At 47.9% G+C, this 26236-nt stretch overlaps 1 protein-coding gene across 6 annotated transcripts in view; it reads right to left on the bottom strand.

The window, feature by feature from the left end:
• FHOD3 (formin homology 2 domain containing 3) overlaps positions 1–26236 on the bottom strand; it is a 459983-nt gene that overhangs the window by 51014 nt on the left and 382733 nt on the right. For all 6 annotated transcript variants that reach the window (XM_046025395.1, XM_046025389.1, XM_046025392.1 and 3 more), the window contains 2 exons: positions 17766–18044; positions 8550–9430 (listed from right to left, as the gene is read on the bottom strand). In XM_046025395.1, coding sequence (XP_045881351.1) covers positions 8550–9430; positions 17766–18044 — 1160 coding nt within the window. The remainder of the gene's footprint in view (positions 1–8549; positions 9431–17765; positions 18045–26236) is intronic.

The raw sequence follows: 26236 nt of genomic DNA, 5'->3' as shown, positions 1-26236 counted from the left end.
TTGGGGATAAATAAAAATTTCCTCACGAAGAAAAGAACTGAAAGCATCCCAGCTGTTCTGGGGCCTGGTGGCCAGGAGGAACAATTCTTGTGGGTGTGATCTGTTTTGAAGGCCCAGGGACATGTGGTGCAGAAGCATCCCCACTCCGCAGGGCAAACTGATCTTCTATGTATTTAATCAAGGAAGCTTATCAGGAGCCCCTCAAATTGAGTTTCGAATTTAAGATACTATTTTGTGTGTGGAAAGCAAAGAAGGAACGAGAAAAGGTTTGGCAAAATGCTGGGTAGAGGCAACGAAGAGGGATGCCAGGACAAAAGGCCTGGAGACCCACTGTAGACATCCTGTGAGCAGGAGGAATGGTGCCACATGAGGTGGGCAGCAGGCACGGCAGGAGAAACAAGTACGAACAGCCAGGCTCCAGGACAGGAGGCATTCCTGGAAGGCAGGGATTCCCTGGGAATCATTAGCCCTTAGCCCCTCATCTATATAGCCCATCTCACTCCAAGAACCTGGAAAGATGCACGAGCAGACTCAGTCCAACCCAGCCTTTGTGCAAATGAGAAAAAGATGCCCCCTTGGAGGAGACACAGCCCCATGGCAAACAACTTGAGAGAGAAGCACCACTCAGATTTCATTCTCTCCCCTCAGTCAGCAGTCACTTACGGCAAACCACCTACAGACACCTTTGGGATGGTTCTGAGCCGGACATACCCTGGTTCCCATTCCTAACAGAACTCAGTTTACACCAGTGGACACGCCCACACACTCCCCTATGAGTCAGGGAGCAGCAGAGCCGCTGAGCCTCCTGAAATGACAGGGACAGCTGGCCCCAAAGATGACTCCACGTGTTTTCAGAGCCTTTGGACCCACTTGGTGAAGGAAAGAATAAGAATTAAAGTAATATCTGAAACTGAATTTTTCAATCTCTGAATTTTATTCAAGAGGTGTTTTAAATGCTCTTCTTCAAAATTAAAACAGACTTCACTGGGTGCTGCTGAGCATGCAAGAACCCTGGGGTCCATTCTGCCCAAGACAAAGGAGGGGTCATGTGGGGACCTCCGACTCTCTCCTTCCTTCCCACAATAACCTAGAGCAGCACCTTCAAGGGTGAGTCAAAGTTCTCTGTGCCTGGGAGCACATGTCCGTGTCTCAGGATCAGTAGTCATCAAGTCTGAGCCATCTCAATTGTCTTTCTGTGGTCAAAGCCCCAGAACAGCAAGAGTGACCTTCACGATGTCCCTCACATGGTCCTGTGACAGAGTACCTGTTTGCAGGACTCTGTGTCTTAGAGCAGATTGGTTCCAGAGAGCAGACCCCAACCTAGAAAGCAGACAACTAGGTAAATCGGGGACTGCAGGGAATGGTCAGAGCCCTCCCCCATGCCTTAGCAGCTAGCAACAACCACTTAAATTGATGACCTCCACTATGTTTCTCAGAAACCCTTGTGGCCTTGGGGGCCGCCCATATGAAACCTTTTCCTGGAAGGGCTCACTTCTGCCTTCCTGGAAGCCAGAACTTGCACAGCTTGGAAAAAGGGAGTTGAATTGCTTTAGAGACCTCCTTCCTGCCCCTTCCAAAAGGTCTCTCCTTGCCTTGACAGCATCTCTTTTCATGGAGAGTAACCTCTTCTCTTACCAGTTTGGCCATCTATACTGCGCTCCTTCCACCCGCCCCCGCAATCTTCTTGGCTGAAGCAGTAACAAAAACAAACACAAGCCCTACATGGCATCCAAGGCTGAAGCATTTCCCCAGAGACAGTATTTCTGGAAAGGCAATTGTTGGCATGCTAGAGGATGCCTGATAGTTGGGGTTCCAAAGGTGGTGCTCTCCTAGATACTAAGCATTGCTGCCTGGTTCTGCTCAAGAGTTCAGGTAAACCAGGCTTTCTGGAAGCAAAGCAGAGCCTGGCTTCTTCCTGGGATACCCCATACCCCTTAAAGAAGTTCCTATTTTCCCCTGAACCCTTCAGGACATATTTGGAGAAATGGCACATTTGGAGACAGCTCCACAGTGGTTTCCCCATCCTGCCTCGCTACTGCTCATCCCAGAGTCTGCTGTTCCTGTTTTCACTTTCCACCAAGTCCTAGTCTAGCACACTGTCCCCAGAGCCTGGACCCCCAGGAGCCTCCTTCCAGCAATCCTTTCCTCCCTGAGAGTTCTTGAGATTTGGGAGGTGGAAGACAGAACTCTCCTAACATGATGACCTTTTATCAAGAAATAGTAGAAATAAAATGGAATCCAAACATCACATGGACAGACTTGGGAGCCCTAAAAGTAGCTTTATCTGGGGGGCGCCTGAGTGGCTCAGTGGGTTAAGCCGCTGCCTTCGGCTCAGGTCATGATCTCAGGGTCCTGGGATCGAGTCCCGCATCGGGCTCTCTGCTCCGCAGGGAGCCTGCTTCCCTCTCTCTCTCTCTGCCTGCCTCTCTGTCTACTTGTGATCTCTCTCTGTCAAATAAATAAAAATAAATAAAATCTTTAAAAAAAAAAAAAAAAGTAGCTTCATCTGGGATCTGACCACTCGTGACTGTGTGACTTTGGCAAGTCACTGGACCTCTCTGACCTTCAGTTTCCTCTCTGGCATATATCTCACAAGGTTTGCTATGAGAATAAATGAGACAAGGATGTGGAGCACCAAGAATAATGCCTGGCTCATGGTGGGCACTACAGAAGTATTCGCCAGAACTATCAGAATAGTATTACTGGTATTAATACATATAAAGTCCTTATGACAATGCCTAGAACACAGTGCTTCCTTTTTTTTTTTTTTAAGGTTTTGTTTATTTCTTTGTAAGAGAGAGAGAGAGGGAAGGCACAAGCAGAGGAAGCAGTGGGCAGAGGGAGAAGCAGGCTTCCCACTGAGCAAGGAGCCCGACTCGGGACTTGATGTCAGGACCCTGGGATCATGACCCCAGCCAAAGGCAGATGCTTAACTGAATGAGCCACCCAGGCATACCAGAACATTGTGCTTTCTAAAATGAGCGCTTACCTATTTCACCAACAGTGGTTCTTATTATTTTTACTTTATTGACATCTTAAAAACATGTGGTCTACCAATGTATATTTTTCATGCCTAACGCATCTACCACGTTTATTGATCAAAGGCACCTACATAAATAGGACTGTCAGATCAGATCAGTGTCCCCACTCTGAAGAGTGACAGTTTCAGAGGAGAGTATAGAGACTCCATACTCAATGCAGCCCACGGAGCTGCTTGCTGGGGACATGATCAAATTGCATGGGCTTTATGAATGAGTGAAAATAGCTCATGGGTGTTCATCAGAATCTGTGCAGAAGCAGACACATTGAATCCCAGAAAATGAGTGCACCTTCAGGGGTACTAAAGATTTTGCAAAAAAGAATGTAGAGAACATCACGGATTCTGTATTTAACAAAGAATATCATGGTGATTTCCACATGCTGAATTCTCTTCTGAAGCTTACAGACTAGTCTCCAGGACTAACACAAAGGGATGTTCTGGAGGAAGTACAGGAGAGTCTCTTTTGCCAGAAGATATGGTTGCCTCCATGACTGATGGCAGAATGGGTAAACATTAAGTCACTACCACTAGCTGGGAGAAATTCAACATCATGTATCTGAAGAGGAAACAGGCCTGATAGATCTACTGACACTTTCTGAAGAAAAACCAGAAAATGTAGTTTTTTTTAGACCTACGCTTTACCAACTGTGGGTACACAAAGAATCTTCAGTGGTACTTCTAAACATCAGTGATGTCTGGGTTCTCTCCTCTGAGAATCTGAGCTCCTTGGTCTGGAGCAGGACATAATGGGTCATAGATGTTAAATGATCTCTCATGAAATCGGAGTTATTGATTTCGACTTTTGAGACAGGAATGTTGAGTAGAAAGGTATTCTTTCAAGAGGAATGCAATTTAAAAATAGGAACCAAAAGGCAAGAGATAAGAGGACATTTCTTAAAACAGAACAACAGTAACAGGGTCCTCCTGTCCATTCTAAAATGTAACAAGGACTGGTCCCACCATTTTTATGAATGATGCAGGATAAAGTCCTGACAGCTACAGACAATGCAGGAAGTTTTTATCAATGTTACAGTGAGACTGACATACCCAACAAATGCCAAGTTCGCATCCCAGGACAGGGAGCCAAGCGGACAGCTACAGAGAAAAAACAGTCTTTCCACACTCATGGGTAAGGCACCATGGGAGGCTCTGGATTTGGGTGCAGCTGACCGCTGAAGACATGGCCACACATTCTCCCAAAGCTAACACCACACAACCACATCATGGGCGAGGCTCTTGGAAATTAAACAGATACTCTGGTTCCTCCTCTCCACACAGTCCTGCGGCTTCTGCCTGTGGCATACCATGGTAAGGAGGACCAAGCTCCAGAGTAGGGCTCCAGTGAAGGCAGAAAATTCCTCATGAGGGGCAAATATAAAGTGAAAAGCATGGGGGGAGAGGGGACAGGTGTGGAGGCATGCAGGCTGGGCAGGTAAACGGCGTGGTTTCCAGTTGCCTGATGCCACCATGAAGAGTCACTCCTTTGAATTTTTAAAGACTGATTTTACTAGAAATAAAGGATGCAACCTTTAAAGAGTGGACCTTCGGTGTACAGAACCTGTCACCCCATGGTACTGTGATTGAACATAGGAACTGCGCTCAGGATGTGATTTATTAGATGAATAGCCCTAAGCTGGAGAGCACTCCCATGAAATGCACAACCTCTCAAAATGCTTCTCGGCTTCGCTGTCACAAACCCTGGTCTGGCTCAGCAAAGCACGGGCTCCACGATGATAAATCATTCCTCCTCACTCCCCACTAACTGCCAAAAGAGTGACGCCAGAGGATATTTTCAAAACTGTCTGTTGAGAAAGTGACAATGACAGTGAGGCCACGATACAGATGTCATAAAGATGGGACAACTGTGGAATTTTCCTAGGTCCTGTAACAAGGGAGACCGATACACAGGGGCGAGCATTAAGGCAACAACATCACCCAACTATGTCTAAATAAAGGCCGAAAATCCCATAGTTAGGAATGGAGTTTCTGAGAAACCTGCCAGAACAGGCTTGCCTTATCATGAAGTTTTGGAAAAAAAAGTATTCGTTTCCCAGTTCATCTGCAGCAGTCATCTGAAGCTGAGACCAGCTGCAAAACAGCTGCATTTCCCATGGGAATGGAATATGTGTATTAGCCAAACCAGGACACCCCTGGAGAGCAAGGAAGAGCTCTTAATACTCACGCCAGGACAACAGGGACACACCTGGGCCAACCTGGACACACGGGATGTATGGTCAGCCCACTGAAGTCCCAATGTCGGGTTTTCTCTGAGTATGACGTTAAATAAAATAGCTTTTCTGTATGTCCTGAACTAGAATACAGGGTAGGAAAACGTGACTCTCTTCCTGGGAGAATAAAACCGAGTGGGGTAGAGGGTGGGGGAGTCGATGTGGAGAATGGTGGTGTGTGGGGGGGGAGGGGGAGGTGGGATCAATGCCCTCCTCATTGGTGTCTGATTTTTCGCTTTAAATCAGAGGGGTGCAACTTTGGTTGAGTCCCTAGGGAGCTTTTAAAAATACCCCAGACCAAATAAATCATCATTCTCTGAATTTTCTTAACAAGTCCCTGCTAATCGTTTCTGATCTACTTTAAAATGCTAGGGTAAATAAAGTTGAAAATTTTTCTTCAAACCCTTTTGAAGCTCCCTCCCCATGATAAACCTAATGAGCCCAAGGGAGTAAGACAGGATTGAGTCCCCAGAAGGGGAGACCAAGTCTCTTCCTTCCTTCTGTTTCCTCTTCCACTCCACACGTGTCTGGGTCTGTCTGTAACTTAGGATCTAAAAACTGCCTTTTGGGAGCAGGAGGGGCTTTGCTACTCTTGACTGGGCACACAGGCTGAAGACCACTTCTTGGGGCTTCCTCAGGATGACGGCAGGTCCACAGGGGTATTTCCCCTTACCTCCAGGGCTTTCTGCCCTGACATCTTTCCCTTGGGTCACACCTATGATCTCCTCTGTGATTTGCCACACCTTAGCCCAGCAATAGAAGCACAACATGATGAAATGCAGCACAAGATTTCTGCCTTTCTCCACAGAAAATAATTAAAGTCATCTTACTAAAAAGCTATATATATTTCCTGCTGAGAGAGAAAAATGGCTCCAATTCCAAAAACTATTTGGAAAGGAAACACAAAAGCATAGTTTTCTGTTCTTACTTCCACTAAGTGGTCACCCAGCCTTGGATCTGGAACAGGAGTCTTTATTATGGGGGCGACCCAGATGGTCACGAGCATGTTCCAGAACTCTGGTCTGGTGTAAGTTTTCTGACAAAACCCAAAACCGATTCCCTTTGCTCTGTGCTGTCTTGTGAAGTCTATTCCATTTTACTTGTGTTGCTTGCTATTGTGTTTAATGAAGAACTTCTCATGAGCCAGAATTCGGAAGTGGCTGTTTACAGCTGTGTTTTATGAAAATCACAGTCGAGAATTAGAAACAGAAATAAAATTGGTTATATCTGCTTTACTAACCTACACTTAAGGGATTCAACTCTCCACTGTGATGTACCTTATTCCTAATGTGCATTTTCACCTTCTGTAATATTTGTGAATTAGTTCCTGCTCACATTTCTTATCTCCCCCCTCCACCCCCGGCCCCACCCAAAGAGCAAAGGTATGGCTTTCTGGGTCCCATGGAAGAACATACTTGAATCCATTTGGTAAATTTTTCAATATACTATTAGGTTTCTCTTATGCTCTCACCTTATAAAAACCAGGCAAACATTTGTCCTTCAGCCAGGCAATAAAGTATTCTATGAGGTCACCACCTGCTTCAAGCCAGAATGGAACTTTGGGCTACTGAGCGGGCACTGACCAGACTCTTGTCACCAACCAGAGTAGGGCCAAGAGAAGGAGGGAGGCAAGTGGACTTCCCATTTGGGGTTTTCTCAGTGAAGCTTTTTTTTTTTTTTTAATAAAAAGATTTTATTTATTTATTTGACAGAGAGAGATCACAAGTAGATAGAGAGGCAGGTAGAGAGAGAGAGGGAAGCAGGCTCCCTGCCGAGCAGAGAGCCCTATGCGGGACTCGATCCCAGGACCCCGAGATCATGACCTGAGCCGAAGGCAGCGGCTTAACCCACTGAGCCACCCAGGTGCCCTTCTCAGTGAAGCTTTTAATCTTGCTATTTCCTTTGTAAAAATGAAGTCAGAAGCAACTTCACTGCCAAACTTACTCCCTTGTCTTCCTCCCACCCGAGGCAAGGGCCAGCCACCTATGGGGGCTGAGCACCCAGGGGAAGCCCAGAGGGTGCACCAGCCAGAGGAGCCCACGTGGGAGGTGGCAGCCGAGGGACACCAGCCAACTAGATCAGTGGGCTGGAGGGTGGTATGAGCGAGGGCAAGCCCTGGGGAACTCTGGGCCACAGAAACGGCTGTTGGAACCAGCCAGGCCTGTCTTGTCCCAAATGCAGGACTGCACTGGAAGAACTCAAGGGGGCGTGTGGGAGGCTCAGCACCACATGTCCCCAGTCCTGGCAAAGTCAGGACACACACACACAGAGCGGGTGCCCGACCTCCCTTTCCTCGATGTCATTTCTGAGAGAGGACAAAAAGGGGTCTACTTTCGGCTGAAGGAGAGCACTGGCAGGACAAGCTTCGTTGTGTTGGATCCTAGCTGTTTGGCTTTATAAGCAGGAGGAAGCTTTCATTCTGACGCGGGGCCGGGGGTCGGGGCTTGGCGGGGGGAGATTCCTGAGTCTGGAAGAGTTTATATTCACATCTTTCCTGAGACTGGGCAGAAATCAACACCAGGGTAAAGGCCAACTTAAGAAAAGCAGCCCTACCTGCTACCCCGGCACCGGCCCTGCCGCCCCAAGCACTGACCCTGTCCCCTGGCTCCCTGTCTAAAGGGTACTCTTATCATGAAGTTGCTACACATACTTTTTGATTCAGAATTGGTACTCGACTGGCAGGTGGGGGAGCCCACCTCAGATAGCTTTATATCACCCCAAACACTGATAAATGCAACACACACAGCTAAAACTAAACTCGCCGTAAATTTTCGCAGGTAAATCTGCAGGCTCTAAATCACTGTGTGGTTCCAGCTGAGGTTCCAACCACCACCAGCACCCACTATAATCAAAAGAAGAGTAAGCAGACCCACGGATAAAGTCCGTGCGTTTGATAAATGTGCAAGACTGCTTTCCTCTTGCTGATGTCAGCGTCTATGGTTGGGCTATGCCAATACTCCCCGGCGACTCTTTCTGCCTTTTCCTCTGGGTGATTTGGTTCTTTGAAAGCTACTTTGCCTAAAGGTGTTAGGAGGCTGCCCTCTGCCTTAGCCAGTTAAGGTCCTGCACGCGGTAGCTTGTGTCTAGCACAGGGCACAGACTAGTCTCTGAAAGAGACTGTCTCTAAAACAGTCTGTCTCTGAAACAGACTGTTAGGTGAACGGCCTCTTTCACCACGGAGCCAAAGCAGCCCGAAGCGATTTTTACACACCACAGACCTCTCACTCCTACCCAACAGTGGAACTCTGCAAATCAAGAAGCATTTGGGATGCCAGCGGTACCTTGGAGACGGCCAGTTCCTTCGACTTAGACTCAAACAGGTGCTCCAGCCTGGACGTGTCCACCTTGATGGGTTCCAGTTTCGACCACAGGAATTCTCGGCAACGTCGGTTGTTCTTACACGGCCACTCAAACGGCCGCACTTCGTTCCAGAAGAGGCGGATGGTCTTCTTTTTCTTGGTGAATGCCGGCTGACCCCGGGGGACCTGGGGCCACCCTAAGCCCTGAGGAGCGTTGAATACTGGAGGAGGAGCCAATAAATTACTGGGGACTGGAGGGGGAGGCACGCTGTCCAGCAGGGGCGGTGGGGGTGGGGGTGGCAAACCCAGAAAGGTGGGCGGGGGTGGGGGCGGCGGCCCTGGGGCCTCCCTGGGACCCAGGTCCACGTCCAGGACGTCCACGTCGTCCTCCTCCCCCAGGTCGGTGAAATCCATGTCTTGGATTCGGAGCTCCCTCGGGTTGGCCATGAGCTGGTCCCAGATGTAGTCAGATTCCGTCTTCGGCTGTGCAGAGGCTTTCTCGGGGACCTTGTCATTCGGCTCGGCGTCAGGGGAGACAGAGCCTCTCCCTAGGTCCCCGCTATTGAACTTCTCAGCGAAGGCTTTCACGCTGCCCCGATTGTCCAGACAGCCAACGTCCACCCTTCTGACGCTGTCATCCGGGGCCAGAGAGTTGGCCTGCAGGGTGGATATCCTGCTGGCCAGGCTGGCCACCGCCTCGGCGCCCGGCTCAGTCCTTCCGCTCTCACCCTCTCCCTTCTCCTCGTCATCCGTGGGCTTTCTGTTATGGGCATACAGCATGTCCAGCATGAAGCGTTTGTTGGTGAGGATGTCGCCACACTGTTCATTTACACCGGCATCCTGAACACCCGCAGACCACAAACCTGAAAGCATACAGGAGGGGGCAGAGAAAGTGAGCAAGCGGCAGGTGTCTCAGTCTCACGAGAAACCAGTTGGGAATAGGGAGGCCTTACACACAGAGCGACTTCAGACAAGACACTGAAGTAAAGCGACTGAAGGGGAAGGTGGTCCAGCTCACAGGATGCTCCTGACCAGGAAGAGAGGCTGCATCAGATTCTCAATGACCTGCCCCAGGACCCAAGACCCTTGTAGGCAGGACACCGCTCTCAGCTCCCACCCTGGCTCACGGGAGTATTTTCCTGCCCACCCAGGACAGCGGGTCCAGACCCACCCAGCCATGGGTAACTAGGGGGCTTCTGTCCTAACTAGATGCAGGGAGGCAAGGAAGATACTCCCTCTCCCACCATAGGACAGGTGTTGGGAAGGCTGGAGAGTGAGGTCTGTTTCCACATCTGTGTCAGTACAGCTCACATGCCTGGGGAAGCGCACCAACCATGTCACCAGTCGGACCTTAAGTCTGTGGTCACCGGTGTTCAGGAAACACTTAAGCCTGCCTGGCAGCCTCATCCACGACCTCTTCTGGGGGACTCTCCCCACCTCCCCTCTCACCTCCCCACCATCTCATCTGCACACCAACATAGCCTTGCTTCTAGTTCAGCAGCTCAACAGAAGAAGTCAGCGGAGATCTTGCAGGGTCTCATCCCGCCTCTCCCCTCCTGCACCTGAACCCCAACCACAGTCTCCCTCCTGTGATTACTGATAAATCACCATCCTTAGCAGGGGCAGCCACTCCACGTGTGCCTCTGGAAGCCGTTTCAGGAGTTCTCTGTCCTGATTACCCATGCTCTGCCCACTAGACCTTCCTGCTGGCCTGTTAACATGGTATAATTTCACCCATCTTTAAAAAAGCAAACAAAACTCGACTCCACTTAGCCCTCCAGCTATAATCCAACTTTTCTCCTTTCCTTTCAATTAAAGCTGCTTATCAGAGCTGTTTCACTCACTGCTCCAATTTTTCTCCTTATTGTCTCTCTGGAACCCTGTCTGCTGAAGTTTTTGCTCTCAGCACCTGTCAAAGCTGCTCCTTCCCAGGTGGTTGAATACTTTGGTGCTGCACTAGACCCAGCAGCTCCATCCCTCCTTACGCCTTCACTTGGCTTCTAGAACATTGTACTCACCTGCTCTACTGCCTTTCCTCTGGCTGCTCTTTCTCCGTCTCCTATGCCAGTTCCTCCTTATCTTTACCCTTTAAATGTCCTTGGCCCTCTTATATCCTCACACACTTAGTTCCCATCTCATCCAGTCTTCGGGCTTTAGGTGCCATGTCTGCCCTCATCCACACCCCCCCCCCCCTTAACCTGCTTTTCCTGCAGTCTTTCCTGTTGCAGACATGGCAACTTTCATCATCCATCTTGAGACTGATTCCAAAAATCTCAGTCCTTGGACTCCTCCTGTTCTTTTATGAGTGCCGTCTAACACAGCAGGGTGTCCTGTTAGCTAAATCTTCATGTCACATCCAGAATCTGCCCACTTTCGTCATGTGCCCTGCCATGGCCCTGGTCTGAGCCAGCATGGTTTCTTGCCTACAACATTGCAGGGGTGTCCCCTCGCTGGTCCCAGCTTCCGCACATGTCCCTCTAGAGTCAGTTCTTGACAGCAATGCCATGTGTTAAAATGTCCGATCAGATCTTTCTGCTCAAAGACTTCTAAAGCTGCCACATTCCTCCAAGAAAAAAGCCAGTGACCTTTCAATGTTCCCAAACCCTGTGTGAACCCACCTTAATTTTCTTGACAAACATACCCAGACCTCTTTAGCTATAGTAGCTGCTTGACATTCTTACACCTCACCGGGCGTGATCTGGCCTCAGGGCCTTTGCCCATCCCAGGACGAACTGCACCCATGTAACCACACAATTTGTTTCTCAACCTCCTTTTAAGTCTTTGCTCAAATAGCACCTTCTCAATGAAGTCTTCCCCAACCACCTTATTTAAAATTGTGCAACACTTCCTCCCTCTCCCCAATGCCATTTTTCACCCTTTTCAGCATTCATCACAAGAGTACTTTAGGGGCACCTGGGTGGCTCAGTGGGTTAAAACTCCGCCTTTGGCTCAGGTCATGATCTCAGGGTCCTGGGATCGAGCCCCACATTGGGCTCTCTGCTCAGCGGGGAACCTGCTCCCCACCCCCCACCTGCCTCTCTGCCTACTTGTGATCTCTCTGTCAAATAAGAAAAAAAAAAGAGTACTTCTCTCATCTTCCACGCATTTTCCTTATTTATTTTATTGCTGCCTTTGTCCTACCACTGGAATGATTATAAGTACTTGTTAAACTGTCCTCTTCATTGGAATGTAAACTCTACAAGAGTGAGGATTGGGTCTTGTGATTGCTGTTGTTCTTTGTTGTACTCCCAGCCTCGAGGATGAATCAATGAATGGTCAGGAAAGTTATTCTTCTGAGTTTGCTTCCTAAGGGCCAGCAGGGCTGTCTGGTGGGCATTCAGGATGTCAGTTCCATGGTATACCCAAGGCCTTTATTCGTGTTGGGGAATGGCAGGGGCCTAGGCCACGGACATGCACATCAGGAGCTTTTGTTCCACCAAGGAGAATGGCCCAGTCAAACATGCTGGGAGGGACACTGTTCTCTCCCACAGGGCCCTGCCTTGATCTTACAGGAGGCATTACTGGGGAGGCACAAAGTTCCCCTGGTGCTTTCCTTCCTCTGTAGCTCTGTTCAGCAGTGACCTAACCTCACCAAAGGACCAATAACCAGAACAAGGAGCTCTTGAAACCTCTCACAAGTGTTTCAAAGCACACACTTAGTAGACAACCCCCATCGAAGAGGGAAGAGATGGCATTTGAGGACATGATGGGAAAATCTGGGTATCGAGAGTTCCCATAACTGGTCAGACAGCCCTGTAAATGGGAAGACTGCTTTGAGGTCAGCAAGCTGCAACACATAAAGTGGCTGAGTCTCTCCTTCTCCATGTACTGGGAAATGTTGCAATTTCTTATTTTGTCAACAAGGAAAAGGACACAATCGGAATATTTTAAATGCTGGGTTTCTCCCTTACTCTCTTTACTCAATTAGGTCTCTTTGCATCATTATGCAGTGTATGCTACACTACATAGGCTTCTTTGTCTCTAGTAATTTCCTTTGCTTTGAAGTCTACTTTATCCGAAATTAATACAGTCTTTCCTGCTTTCTTTGATTAATGATAGCATGGTATATCTTTTCCCAACTTTTAACTTTCTATCTGCCTGTGGCCTTATGTTTAAAAGGAGTTTTGTATACATGGCATAGAGTTGGGTTATATTTTTATCCACTCTGCAAATCTCCGTCTTTTAATTTAATTGTTGGGGTGCCTGGCTGGCTCAGTCGGTAGAACATGTGACTCTCGATCTTGAGGTTGTGGGCCTGAGCCCCGTGTTAGGCGTAGAGACTACTTAAAAAAAAAAAAAATGAGGTAGTTATTATGTTAGGGCTTCAGTCGGCCTCTTTATTTTTTGTTTGTTCTCTTTGTTTTGGTGCCTTTTTCTTCTTTTTAAATTTTATTTACTTATTTATTTTATTTTATTTATTTGACAGAGAGAAATCACAACTAGGCAGAGGCAGGCAGAGAGAGAGGAGGAAGCAGGCTCCCCGCAGAGCAGAGAGCCCGATGTGGGGCTCAATCCCAGGACCCCAGGATCATGACCTGAGCCGAAGGCAGAGGCTTTAACCCACTGAGCCACCCAGGCGCCCCACCTTTTTCTTCTTTTTTGGTCTCAGGTGAGTTACCTGAATATTCTTTAGAATTTCAATTCGATTTTTACTGCTTTTGAGTCCACTGTTTCATATAATCTTCTTAGCAGTTGCTCTAGGAATTACAATATGAACACTAGCTTCTCCGGGTGCTGGTACTGAAATTCTATGACTCTGAAGCATAGAACCCTTACTTCCATTAGATCCTTTGACTCTCCCTACTTTAAAAACAGAATTGTCCTAAGTAATTCCTCTACATACTTGAGCACAAGACATCACATTCTAATTTTTGTTTTTACCATCACATAGGGTTTAAGAAAATTATTGAGGCAAAGACAGTCTTTTATTTACTATTTTTACCTATTCCATTGTTCAGTTTTTTCCAAAATTCCTAGCCGCCTGCTGTCATCATTCCCTTTCTGTTCAGAGAACATCCTTTGGCCATTCTTAAGAGTGGCCAGCTAGTGGCAAATTCTCTTAGCTTTTCTTTAACTGAGAATGTCCTCATTTTCTCTTCATTCTTAAAGGCTAATTTCACTGCATCCAGAATTCTATCTAGATCTAGATAATTCTAGTCTTTCATCACTTGACAAATGCTGTGGCCCTTTCTGCTCACCCCCATGTTTCAGATGAAACATTTGAATTGGTGTTCTTTTATAGATAACGCACCGTTTCTTCCTACTCCCTTTCAAGATGTTTTATTTTTGGTCTTTAATTTTTAGAACTGGTGTGAATTTCTTTGGATTTATCCCCATTAGGATTTGCTTAGCTTCTTAAATCTGGAGGTTTACACTTTTTGTCAAATTTGGGAAATTTTCAGTCTTTATTTCTTCAGATGTTTTTCCAGTTCTGCAGGCTTTCTCCTCTCCCACTCAGACTCCCATTCACTCAGAAATGAATGTTAGTTCTGTTGATATAGTCTCACAGGTCCCTGAAGCTCTGTTCATTCTCTAGTCTATTTTCGCCCTTTGTTATTCAGATTTGTTCATTTCTACTGATCAGTTTTCAACTGCACAGGTTATTTCCTTTACTGTCTCCAATCTACTACAGAGGCCAACAAGTATTTTATTTTGGTCATTATATTTTTCAGTTCTATAATTTCTCTTTGGTTCTTTTTTATATCTTTTTTTTTTTTTTTTGCTAAGATATTTGATTTCTTTCATGTGTTTGCTGAATGTTTGGAACTGTTCACAGAAGCATTATTATGATGGCTGCCTTCAAAGCCTTGTTAGATAATTCCAGCATCCGGCTCATCTCGGTGTTGGCATCTGCTTCTTGTCTTTCCCATTCAAGTTGTGAGTGCCCTAGTTCTTGATATGATGAGAGATTTTATCCTGGATATTTTGGGGATTATTTGCTAGACTTTGGATCATACTTATTCTTCTCTTTCAGCAGGCACTTGCCCTGTTTAGATGTGGTGGACAGGTCTTGGTGGGGGGAGATGTTCAGCTCCCTACTGCGTCCTACTGTCACCACCGCAGCAAGAGGGCTGACTTGCCCTTACTGAAGACGGCCAGCTTGGGGGTGCAGCAGCTCCTTGACCCCACTGGCATCTTCCCAGTGGAAGTGGAACACTTGCATTGCCTCCACGTGGAGGTGAAGGCTCAGCTTTCCATTGGTCTCTGCTGATTCTGGGTGGGGAGAATAGACTGCAGATTAGTTCCACCTCCAGCCACATCATTCTATGTTTTTTTATGGAGGGTGGGGATAGAGACTGAGCTCCCTGCTGGGCCCAGCTGGTGTCAGAGGAGGAGGGCCGGGGCCATAGAATGCTGCCTCTTCTACTGCCTCCTTAAGTCTCTCTTCTACTGGATGAAGGTGTAAACTCAGATCTCTAGAAGACCCCACTGACACTACCCTAATGGAGAACGGGATGCCACTTGCTTCTGCCCTGTAGGTGATAAAATATCAGTTCCCCATTAGGCCAGAACTATGCCAGCAAGGAAATGAGAGAGCACTACTGGCTTCTGTTGGGCAGGGGATAGAGAACTAGCTCCCTCCTGAGTCCCACTGACACCACACAGTTGGAGGGAGGGGAGAATGGGAACCGTATAATTCCTGTTTCCATGGAGGGGAGGATATAGAAGATTACTTCCTCTTTGGTCCCACTGAAACTACTAGGCAGGGGAGGAGTAGGACAACAGCAGGTTTTCCATTAGTGCTTGTCTAGGGTAGGGCATGTATTAATAGCCAAAATGATCTTCTGCTCTGTTAGGCAATCCATATCCCAATTTTTTCGCTATAAGAATAGGATTTACTTAGAGCTTCACTGCCATGTCATTAATGTCCGAAGGTCCCTAGACAGTCTGCCTTCTTTCCACTTTTCAGAGTCCTCCTACAACTGATGGTTCTGCTATGCCCAGGGTCTTCCTATCTTAGTTGTGAGAGGAGGGAACTGGGAACAATGGAGCTGCTCCATCTTAGCCAGATGCCTCTTCATTCAATTATTTATCAGTGGTTTGTTTGTTGTTTTTTTTTTTTGAGCCTCTACTATGTACTAGTCCTACAGCTAGGAAGTGAGGACTCACAATGAACAAGACAGACATCCCCATCCTCACAAAGCTTACATTCAAGTGGCAATAAAGGACACTTATACAAGGCATTACAGCAAAGTGTAACAAATGCCACAATAACTCCTCTCACATTAATGCCATGGAGGGGAATACATGGAACAAAAAGAAAGCCACCCAAGCAGAAAATGTTGAGACTCTTTCAAGTCCTACAGATTCATTTCTGAGTAATGGCTACAATCATTAGGATCATTATGATTGCTTCTGTGATTTGAGAACACATCCAAAGGCAAGAGATATGATGACAGAGCTGCCTGGCTTCACCGCTGCTCATGGTGCCTGGGAACAGTAGGATTTTCTAGGAACTAAGAAGCTACAACAAATAAACATGATCACATCTCTTAATAGCACCAGACTGAAGCAGAAAAAAATCACTGCAAAGCTTTAGTTCCTGAGTCAATAGTCTTGGACACCACCAGCTTTTGGTAGAAAATCAATGGCTCTTCACTGGGAGTAGAGTCTCCATTTTTGGAAAGTTGCCCTTATTTGGAAAAATATTGGACAAGCTGATCCAAGAAAGTTCCGTTCCTTGGCTTCTTTTCACTAACCCAACTTGTTGATATGTTTTAGGCTTGCTAAACCCAGTGATGATGAATAATTTCTACAGCTATTTATAATAAAACGTGATTTAAGATGAAACTGATCAAAAAGACTTCCCTGACCCAACCCCCTGTACTGTGACCCTGATCACATTAAATGTGAATACTAACAAGCAGGATTTGGGAGACTAATTGCCATCTGACTTTGAAAGAAAATTAAATAAATATCCATATATGTAATACCTTCTAGCACACCAAACAGACATGAGATTTTCAAAGCAATAATTACTAAGATATAAACTAATAAAGTCTTTCAGTTCTTCTTCAATGCATCATAATGACCAGCAATTTAAAGAATAAAACTTATTAATATAGCTGGTGAAAACTAAAGTATCAACTAGGACTAAGGCATTGATTGATAGGTCTCATGGCAGGCGTTATAGCTCCATTCATTCATTCAGTTTTCATTTGCACATCCGTGCTTCAGAGATCACATATTCTTAATCTGTGAGCTGACAAGCCAGGCATGCGTCATGTCACCAGCAGGCAGGCCCTTGTGGAACCTTCATGATGCACTTTGGGCCCAAGGTATAGGCTCCTTGAGTGTGTATCAGCCTGTAGGTTAATGAAGGCTGACTAGCAAGATATGCCTCCACTGGTGAAGGGTGTTAGCTGAGAGAGGTGGCTGTCATCTCAATAGCACACAAGTCATGGGTAGGAAAACAAACCTTATGGGGTTGCATGTGAACCATAATTCAAACGATTACATGAATCCTTTAGAATTCCTATAATCCTCTCTGGCACCCTCTCCGAGTTCCCAGTGAGGATTAACGTTCCATTTGGTGTCTCAACATAAAATTATCACTACACAGATGAACTGATTGAATATCAGTTATAATGCCCAAAAGATCTAATTTCATAAAGAAAAGCAAAGACTTCTAACAAAAGAGTGGCTCTGAGCATATTGTGGAAAGTTCCTTAAATTATGTATATTCTACTAGAGAACATCAAACTGACTTCAGCCCACTTTGAACTGCCACTTTTTAGAAGTACTCATTCAATTCATTTTAACCAATCTGCTCTGGTCTGAAATGTCCATCATGATGGCTTAGCACACTTCACTGTAGAAAATTTCAAGGGAGCAGATAGCAACATGACATATGTCTCAATTTAACTCAGAACAAAAGCTACATTTACTATGAACAAGCAATTAGAAGGAAATGAGGAAGGTCTCTTTTGGGACTTATTTCTCAGGAAAAGTCCTTTGCTGTCCTCATTATTGGGCCCTTTTCCCACCTGTCGAAGTGAGCATGGCATAGGGCATGGGGCCACCTCCCCATGGGGCAGGAAGCTGAGGGCTGCCCACAGAATGGCCACACCCCTCACCTCCAGACAACAGGTGACACAGGCCATTGAGCGAGCTGAACCAGCAGGGTCACCTCAGTGGCCAACAAACCAAGTCCCCCACCCAGAGTTCCCTGGAACGTGTTTACTGGGGCTGTATTACCAGTTCCCTTGTCCCTGGAGAGCTTGTCCTCCTTCTCCTCCCTCTCTAACGTGCTGCTGGAGGATGAGATGCTGGAGGCAGAGCAGTTGTCCTTCTCGTTCACCTCCTCACTCTGCCTCTCTTTCTCACTGAGGGAGGCTCGCTCTTCTGGCTCTTGCTCCAGCGCTCGCTCCACTTCGCTCTCTGCTCCCACGCGGGCACAGGCTACTTCTGGGCTGGCCTCATCGGTACCCTGCCCCACTTCCACCTCCGGCCCAGGCTCGGGATCCCCAACACTCGCTGGTGGAAACAACAACAATGGAGATTATAATCACAACAGGAATTTCTTGGGAATGTCAAGGGAGATGTGAAAGGAGACAGGAGGTTGATTTCTTTGTTGTTTGTGGTGGGCAGATGTCTAAAGGTGGCCCCCAGGATTCCCATCCCCTGGTCATTCAGTCAAACACTCTTCTAGGCACTGCTGGGAGGGGACCGTGCAGCTGACAGTGGAGTCTCGAGTCACTTGACTCTAAGATGTGGCGATTATCTGGGTGGCCTGAGACAATCTGGGGAGACTTCGAAAAGCACAGTGTTTTCTGATGGGCCATAAAAAACAAAGTCAAAGGGGCGTCTGGGTAGCTCAGTGGATTAAAGCCTCTGCCTTCAACTCAGGTCATGATCCCAGGGTCCTGGGATAGAGCCCCGTATCAGGCTCTCGGCTCAGCAGGGAGCCTGCTTCCCCCTCTCTCTCTGCCTGCTGCTCTGTTTCCTTGTGATCTGTCTGTCAAATAAATAAATAAAATTAAAAAAAAAAAAAAACACAAAGTCAGAGAGGTAAGAAGCACGTGGCTTTAAAGATGGGCAGGGATGATGTGACAGACAAGGAATGTGAGTGGCCACTAGCAGCAGAGAGCAATTCCTGGCCAACATAAAATAAAGAGCAGGAACTTTGGGCCTGAGAGCACAAGAAACCGAATTCTGCCAAAACCTAAATGAACAGGAGGTGGATTCTTCCCAGGGCCTCCCAGTAAGGGACAGGCCAGCCACAGCTTGAGTGGGGCCTCATGAGCCCCAGCACTAAGAACCAGTTGAACCCTGCTGGACTTCTGACCTACAGAAACTGTGAGATAATGAATGGGTCTAATTTGAATTGCTGTTTGCGGTAATTTGTTACTCACCAGGAGCAGCTCTGTGTTTTATCAGTGGTCAAACCAATGAGGACTGATGCCCTTCGCTTGAATTAGGTTTACTCATAATTTGATTAGCCCATGATTTGGAAAGTTGAGAATCTCTCATGGGCACAGAACTATTTATAAACCTATCAGGACTGGAGATTTGATGCTTGTAGCAAGGTATGATGTTCCCGTTCCTGTTTGGGACATCCTCTAGGGAACAGGAAAGTGGCATAGTATGGCTTTGCATGGTTTTCCTGAGCAAAATTCTCAGCTATGCACTGTATAGGAGTAGCAAAATGATAGAGAACACAGAAAGTTCTGAGCTGGCTGCCACATGTGAAATCCAGAGGGAGAGAGGTCACTCTTGAGAGCGTGACCCTCAGGAATGGGCAAAACCACATTGCTGGGATTGGGACAGTGTACCCCAAGAGTACGTGCTCAAGCCCTAAGCAAATGCTACACAAATGCAGGAATGTAGAAATTCAGCAGGATCTGCACAGGACAGGAACTGTAAGGGACCTGCCCAGACCTCAGAAGACCCCAGGAGAACAAGCAGATCAGAGCACTCCCTCTGTGGAGGCAACCTGCTGGCTCAGGTGAGTGGGGGCGGCTGGCAGTGGAATTTGCAGAACAGGCCCCCCAGCAGGCCAGGAGGTGCCATTCCTATGGGAGAGGACTGCTCAGGCCTCATTGGGCAGGGAGCCCAGCTGCCCTCTGCTTCCCAGCCATAAGTCATTCTGCCAGGACTCCCTGGGCCCACTTCCCCACCCCTCATCTTCTCTCAGGCTGCCTTCCTCTGAGAAAGAGGGAATTGGGGAAGGTGCAACGTCAGCTTCTCCTTATGTCCTTGGGCAACTTCCAGCCACCAAAGGAAGAATGATTCCTCCAGGAGAGTCTCTCCACTGTCCTTCAGGTAGGAACTGAGTGTAGAGGTCAGAGAGCCTCTCCCTCCTGTCCTGCCTGACCGTGGCTTCATGGCAGGTTGTTTATTTTCTAGTCTAGTATGGGGACCTGCTTCCCGGGGAGACTGGAGGAAGCAAGCCGGGGCAGCAAAGGCCCTCTGCTGTCTACTGGTTGTCCCTGCTGGTGTCCCCAAGAACTGGTGATACAAGGACAAGGTTTCTAGGCCGAAATGTCCTCCCTGGCAGCAGCAGGAGGAAGCCAAAGGGCATACACCGTGAGCCCACTGACCGAAGCATGGTGCCGGCGGACCCTCTTCCTCAAAAACAGACTGAACTGAGTACAGGGAAAGCGTGAATACAACCTTGGGAAAAATGCCCTTTGGTATTAAAGGAAATTTTCTGGTGATTTCTTCTTCCTCTGGTAATGAAGTATTTATCGAAGAGCTACAATCACCCCTTCTTTTACGAGCACGGCAGAAGCGCTGTGTTACCAATACCACTGTCATCCTAGGGTTGACAGAAGGCATATGTCCTCGCACACACTCACATCAGAATAGCCACATCAAAACCCAAATGTGTTTCCAACCGTCTAGCATGTGGCAGGCATTTGAGTTTTAACTGGCGAGCATATGGTGAACACCGGCTAGGGTGCCTCCATGTGGCTTTGTCAGTGACGGGGAGACGGGTGCGGTGGGTTGCCAGAAGCCCGTGTCTACTCTCCATCCCAGGAGACTGGGCCCACGAAATAGAAAAGACCCACGGTGTGGTGGCATTTTGACTTCAGCCCACGTGCACGCTGCCATCCCGTTTCCTTCCGCGGATGCAGCGACTCCGGCCCCTGAGGAGCACAGGTGCTACCCCAACAGTCATGCACGTGCCAGAGAGCCCCCCAGTCTTGTGGCTAAAACACTCAGCAACCTCAGCCCCCCTATGCTAGGACCTCACTTTGTGGAGTCATTTCTGTATGCGAGCCGCACCGGCTGGTTTCTCCATGCCCCGCTGCTGGGGAGGCAGCCGTCTCCACCCCCGACCAGAATGCAGACTCAGCACCACCAGGCCCGACTGCAAATCTGTGGCACATGAGGTTGTCCTAGCGACGGACAAATAAGAGTCACACACACGTGAGTCGGGCAAAACCAGCACAGCTAGAGGGTGGCGGTGTGAGAGCAAACACATGTGGCTCCTTCCTGATGACAACTGTCCCGCACATGCCAGGGAGTCCCGCACACACCCCTGTCATGACAGAACACACATCCCGCTTTCTGAGGGCTCGCTCCTCAGCTAGGGAAAAGGGACATAAAAACCCATCCCTGGGGATCACAGTAATGTGTCGCCAGTCACGCAAGAGAGGGCACAAGTGACAGGGGATCCCTGGAAGGAGCAGCTAGGACCCACGGCACAGCCCTTCTGCAGCTGCATTAACCAAACACAGGAATGACAAGGCAAAGGGTCCCCGAGGACTGAGACCTAACCTCCCTCCAGTGTCCACAGCCCCCAGCATGGTGTCAGGCCAACATCTGCTCATAAAGTCTTGGCTGACACCCAGGAAGCTGAGACTGCACCCCAAGTTCCAGAACATTTCTGTTCCCATTCTCTCCCATACTCTCTCAGCAGGTCCTCTCTCATGGCCCCTCCACACACAGCCCTCCATTCCTTGAGTCACTATCCTCTGCCAGGTTGCCCTGCTCTGAGCAGACAGGAGAAAAAGTATCATCTCCCTTCACAGAGTGCCCAGGAAGCAGGACGACCGTATCTTCTGAGTCTTCAGGAACAGCCCTAAGACAGCTAAGACATTTGTCAACACCTAGGGGTGGAAACTGCTCACGACTTCCCCCTCCTGCCAGCCCTCATATTTAATGAATCTTTCTGTGGCCCAACAACAGCGTTGGTGGTGAAAGACACAGGGGTACACGAGTGACACAAGTGACAGACCCAGTGCTTGTCATCATAGGGACTACAGAGGAGCAAAGAGCCCGTACGTGCCTGGCCATGGCCTCTGCATGGCAAAGGATGGGGAGCCCTACCGCCAATGAACATGGGAATCTCAGCCCCTTGGCTCACCCTGACACAGTTAAACACGTCTCCATGTGACAATGCTCTGAAAGCAAAAGCATGGTGGCCAGTGGGGGGCTGCAAGGGGAGGGTATGACAAGGGACTTTAGCAAGGCCTGAGAAGGAAGGTAAGTTGCTGTTCCAAAGTGACGTTTAAGCAGGGTCTCCAAGGAGGAATATGAGTTGAGAGGGGGAAGAGTGGATGTGAGAATGTTCTGGGCAGAGCGCGTGCAGAGACGAAGAGACAGGGCACGCTGGAGGGACGCAAGTTGTGCGTGCCAGAGCTCTAGCTGTGGGCCTTGCAGGGCGGGGTGAGGACCCGGGATGTCACACTGAGGGTGGTGATGGCTGCTGTAGGTAGGGACACGCAAGCAACTCTTGCTACTGAGATGGCTGACACATGCCTTGGGCTATGGGAGAAGCTCCTCACTTGTGTGGAGCGCACAGTCCAGGAAGCAAGCCCTGCAGACGGGGACTGAGCAGGGAGGGATGAATGCCAGACACTGGGGCTCAACGCACGATAATGATTAAAAAACATGGCGCCAACCGGAAGCTGTTTCCCACTCCATAGAGTCTCTGGCGGAGGTAGCCTGTCAGTATCTGAGGAGAGCATGGGGTGTTGTCTCCCTCTGAGGACTGCAACTGAGCACACCTCACACAAACAGTCTCCTAAATGAGCACAACCCCTCTGTGGGGAGGCCCCTCACACTGCCGTCAGAGAGCAAGGCTGGGGAGGGAAGAGTGAAGGCCATGGTGCCGGGCAGGGCAGCCACGCCCGAGCACATACCTGTAAGGACCCTGAAGCCCTGCCTTTGGCACAGGCTCAGAAGTGACCACAATTAACCAAACCTGCAAGTCAGGAGCTGCCAGCCGTGCCCCAAACCCAGCTTTTCCATCACCAGCCATGCGTGCCCATCACCTTGGACAGAGGAAGGACGTAAGGGTCTGCCCCACCTCTGGGCCTGTGCTGAGGAGAAGGGGAGTTGCGAGAAGTTCCTGGGCCAGGGGCTAGGTAGTCCTTCTTCCTGCAGGAGGCATGAGTACGGAAAGGAGGACATGGCAAGAAATGCCTGGCAGCATACAAGGCATCCAAAACTGGGACCTGTCTTCCTGGACCACATCCTAAGCGAGCAGACTGATGGGATCCCAGCACTGCCAGAACGCACTTAGCAAAGGCCAGAAAAATGTATTTGGCTAGAACCTGCACTGACCTGATTCAAAGGGCTTTAAACTAAATTTTAAGGTTGGAGTGCAGAGAGGAGAAAAAGGAGAAAGAAACCAAAATTAAACTGCATAAAAGGGATGTAGGAATGGATAATGTAGGTAATGTGGAAGAAATCACCGAAAGGAAGAGATCCGCAGCATATTCAGAAAGAAGTAACAAGGAACCTGGTTGTCGCCATATTGGGGATGGGCCTGTAACCCAAACATGGCCATGGAGGGGAATGCTTTATCCAAAGAAAACAGATGTTACAGGACAGAGGCTGGACATGGGATCAGGATGGGAACCCATCAACATGAGAACCACAGGGAAAGAGGGAAAACTTCACTGCTTTTGTTGAGAGAATTTAAAGAGGGCCTGGTCAGATGCTGGGGCTTCCCTCATGCACATCACAGAACTGCGAGGGAGAAGAGAGAGAGCAGGCCCTGAGGAATTCAGCCAGGGCAGAGGACGACTCCTAATAGCTAGTTCTCTTTGTCCCTCCAAAAGCCCAGCACCAACTCCTCATCTGGTCTGGAAAATCTCGCTAGACATCAGGCCCTGCATACTGGGTACTGAGAGCCTTCTACACACTGGTGCGTCCCAAGAAATGCATACACACCACTCCACGGAGTCCTCACACCAGCTTCATACACCAGTATGAAGATTAGTGTCCCCATATGAGAAGGGAGGACACCTGTCCAGAGAGGTTAAGCAACTTGCCCAGGTTACACTGTGGGCTGGCTGCTCACGTCTACTTCTCCAGACCTGCTCTCTGCTCTGCTCTGTGCCCTGGGGGGCTGGCTCCCTCTCACTTTCACAGAGAAGTAGCAGCACCAGAGAGAAGGAGGAGAGGCTGGTATTTATGCCTCCACTCTTTTTAAGTGGGACCTCAGTCTGGCAGAAGTGGTCAGGTTACCATTTCTGTCCTGTGCTCTCCTCCCCAAGACTATGACTCCCACTGAGTCCCAGGCATAACCAAGTTCCTCCAGGCCTGGAGGTGGGAGCAGTGTTGATAAACTCTCACTGCTGTTCATCTCTGGGGGCTTCTTGATGGTCCCGTGACCTTCCCCACACCTCTGGGAACTGTCCCTTCACGGGCGGCTCTCAGGCACCCTCTGAGTGTTCATCTCCTCCCATCCTCACTGACAAGCAGAGCTGGGATTTGAACCCCACCAGAACTGACTGAAAAGCTCAGGCTATTAATCATGATGGTCCACTGCGAGGTGGGTGACTTATGCTGTAAAGGAGAAGCACAGAATCATTCCCGAAGAGACAAATACACAAATATAACACAACCGTTCCAGGTCTGCTTTCATCCATGTCCCTGACAGCCAAGTCCAGAGTGTCCAGTTGGAATCTCCCATCATGCAACTTTCCTTTGAAGAGATAAATTGCTGGTAGAAAGATCTGAACTTAATAAGTCTTTGGGTGGCTTCAATTGATTTCTGTCTGTGATGGTGTCTCGAAGACTCTGCCAGGACTTGGCTTTCTGGCAGGTCTTACGAAACCAAGGGCTGGGCCAGCCAATTCTATAACAGTTGCTCCAAATCATGTACATTCCAGGGACCTCCCCAGTTCAGAGCTAATAACTAACACCATCAACTTTAAACTTGTGGTTTAATCACATAAATGTGAAAAAGGTCCCAAGAGAAAAAGCCCACAACTTTTGAAAATTCTTTAGACTTCGCCTTTGGTGCTGGGCCAGTTCATGCTAAGCTGTTCACTCAGATTCACTCTAGAGCAGGATTTCTTGGCCTTAATACCATGGATATTTGGGGTTGGAGAATTCTTGGTTGTGGGAGGGCTGTTCTGTGTTCTGCAGGGTGCTTAGCAGCATTCCTGGCCTCTACCCACTAGAGGCCACCACCACCACCTCCTCAGTTGGGACAACTAAAAATACCTCCAGACACTGTCAAATGTCTCTTGGAGGCAGTGGGGAAGGGGGGTGGCAGGGAGCATCCTATGTCGAGAATCTCGACCCTAAGGGAACAGTTTCATTAGGATGGGCTCAAACTCAGCCTCCTCAAGCTTTACACAAACCACCCACTTTATCATGTGCAAAATACTGATCCATCCATCTAGTGAATTCATATGTCTTCTAAATTTAGCCCAGTTTTATTATGATTATCAAAATCGAGAGCTAAATTTTCTAAACAGGTTCAGCCTAAGCCACCTCTTAAGATGAAAACATACGTGGCCAAAGTTACCTTTGGAAGGGGCCAAAATTACCTTTAGAAGGTAGGAAGGTAGGAAGATAGGCATCTTTTAGAAGACACCATTTTGTAGAAACCATACCAACCCTCAGGGTTCCAACAAGGTGTTCACTTCGCTTCAGTAGAATGTCATAAGAAGTACTGGGCTTGTAGCGGGGGGCCCTGTTACCATGACACACAAAACCTTACACTCTAAAATCACATTTGGTATGGTGCGCTGTTCATACTATAAATCTTCACTCCCCTGACCCATGCCCCCCAGATTATGCTTCTGATGGAGTTCACCTGGTTAAAAATGTACAGAATATAATTCCACTGTATTATCATCTAGGACAAAAAAAGAAGTTTCTAGTTTCAGTTCCAATTACTGCAATATTGGTTAATGGACAGATCTGATTTCACACTCTAAACAGAAAAGACAAAAAAAAGAAAAGATTTTAAGTCATTATTTTAATTTAATTTTTTGAATATTTAAATAATAAGTCATTATTTTAAATCACTATTTTAAGATTATTTTATCATGTATCATTACTCTATCTGTACTCTATCAGTGCTTTATCATTATCTTGAACTCAAACCTTATGACCCCAAACATTAACCCCTGCATATGAAGACTTCCTTTGAGCTTGCTTAAATTCTCCTAAAATCAGATAGAGAGATGCTGTCTTGGCTCAGGATTGTTTCAGGATCAGAACAGGATCAACTCCAATATTCATTTGTCTTTCCATGCCCAGTACGGCTGGTGGAGTTCCTAAATTTACAGCATGCTCATTTTCTTACAAAATCAAAGAAGAAAACAAGCCTTTCCTCAAGGTTGAAGACATTGTCTAATTCCAAATTGCCAATGCATCTCAAGAACACCTCTGGCTCTTGTCATGGTCCCAGAAGAATACCAATGACATCAAAATAAAACCTATTTTGGAAAGTCTACACAAGCATTAAAATG

The sequence above is a fragment of the Meles meles genome, chromosome 12 (assembly GCF_922984935.1).
Source record: "Meles meles chromosome 12, mMelMel3.1 paternal haplotype, whole genome shotgun sequence".
NCBI lineage: Eukaryota > Metazoa > Chordata > Mammalia > Carnivora > Mustelidae > Meles > Meles meles.
Note: the sequence above shows the minus strand (reverse complement) of the source record. Positions and strands in the feature narration are given on the sequence as shown.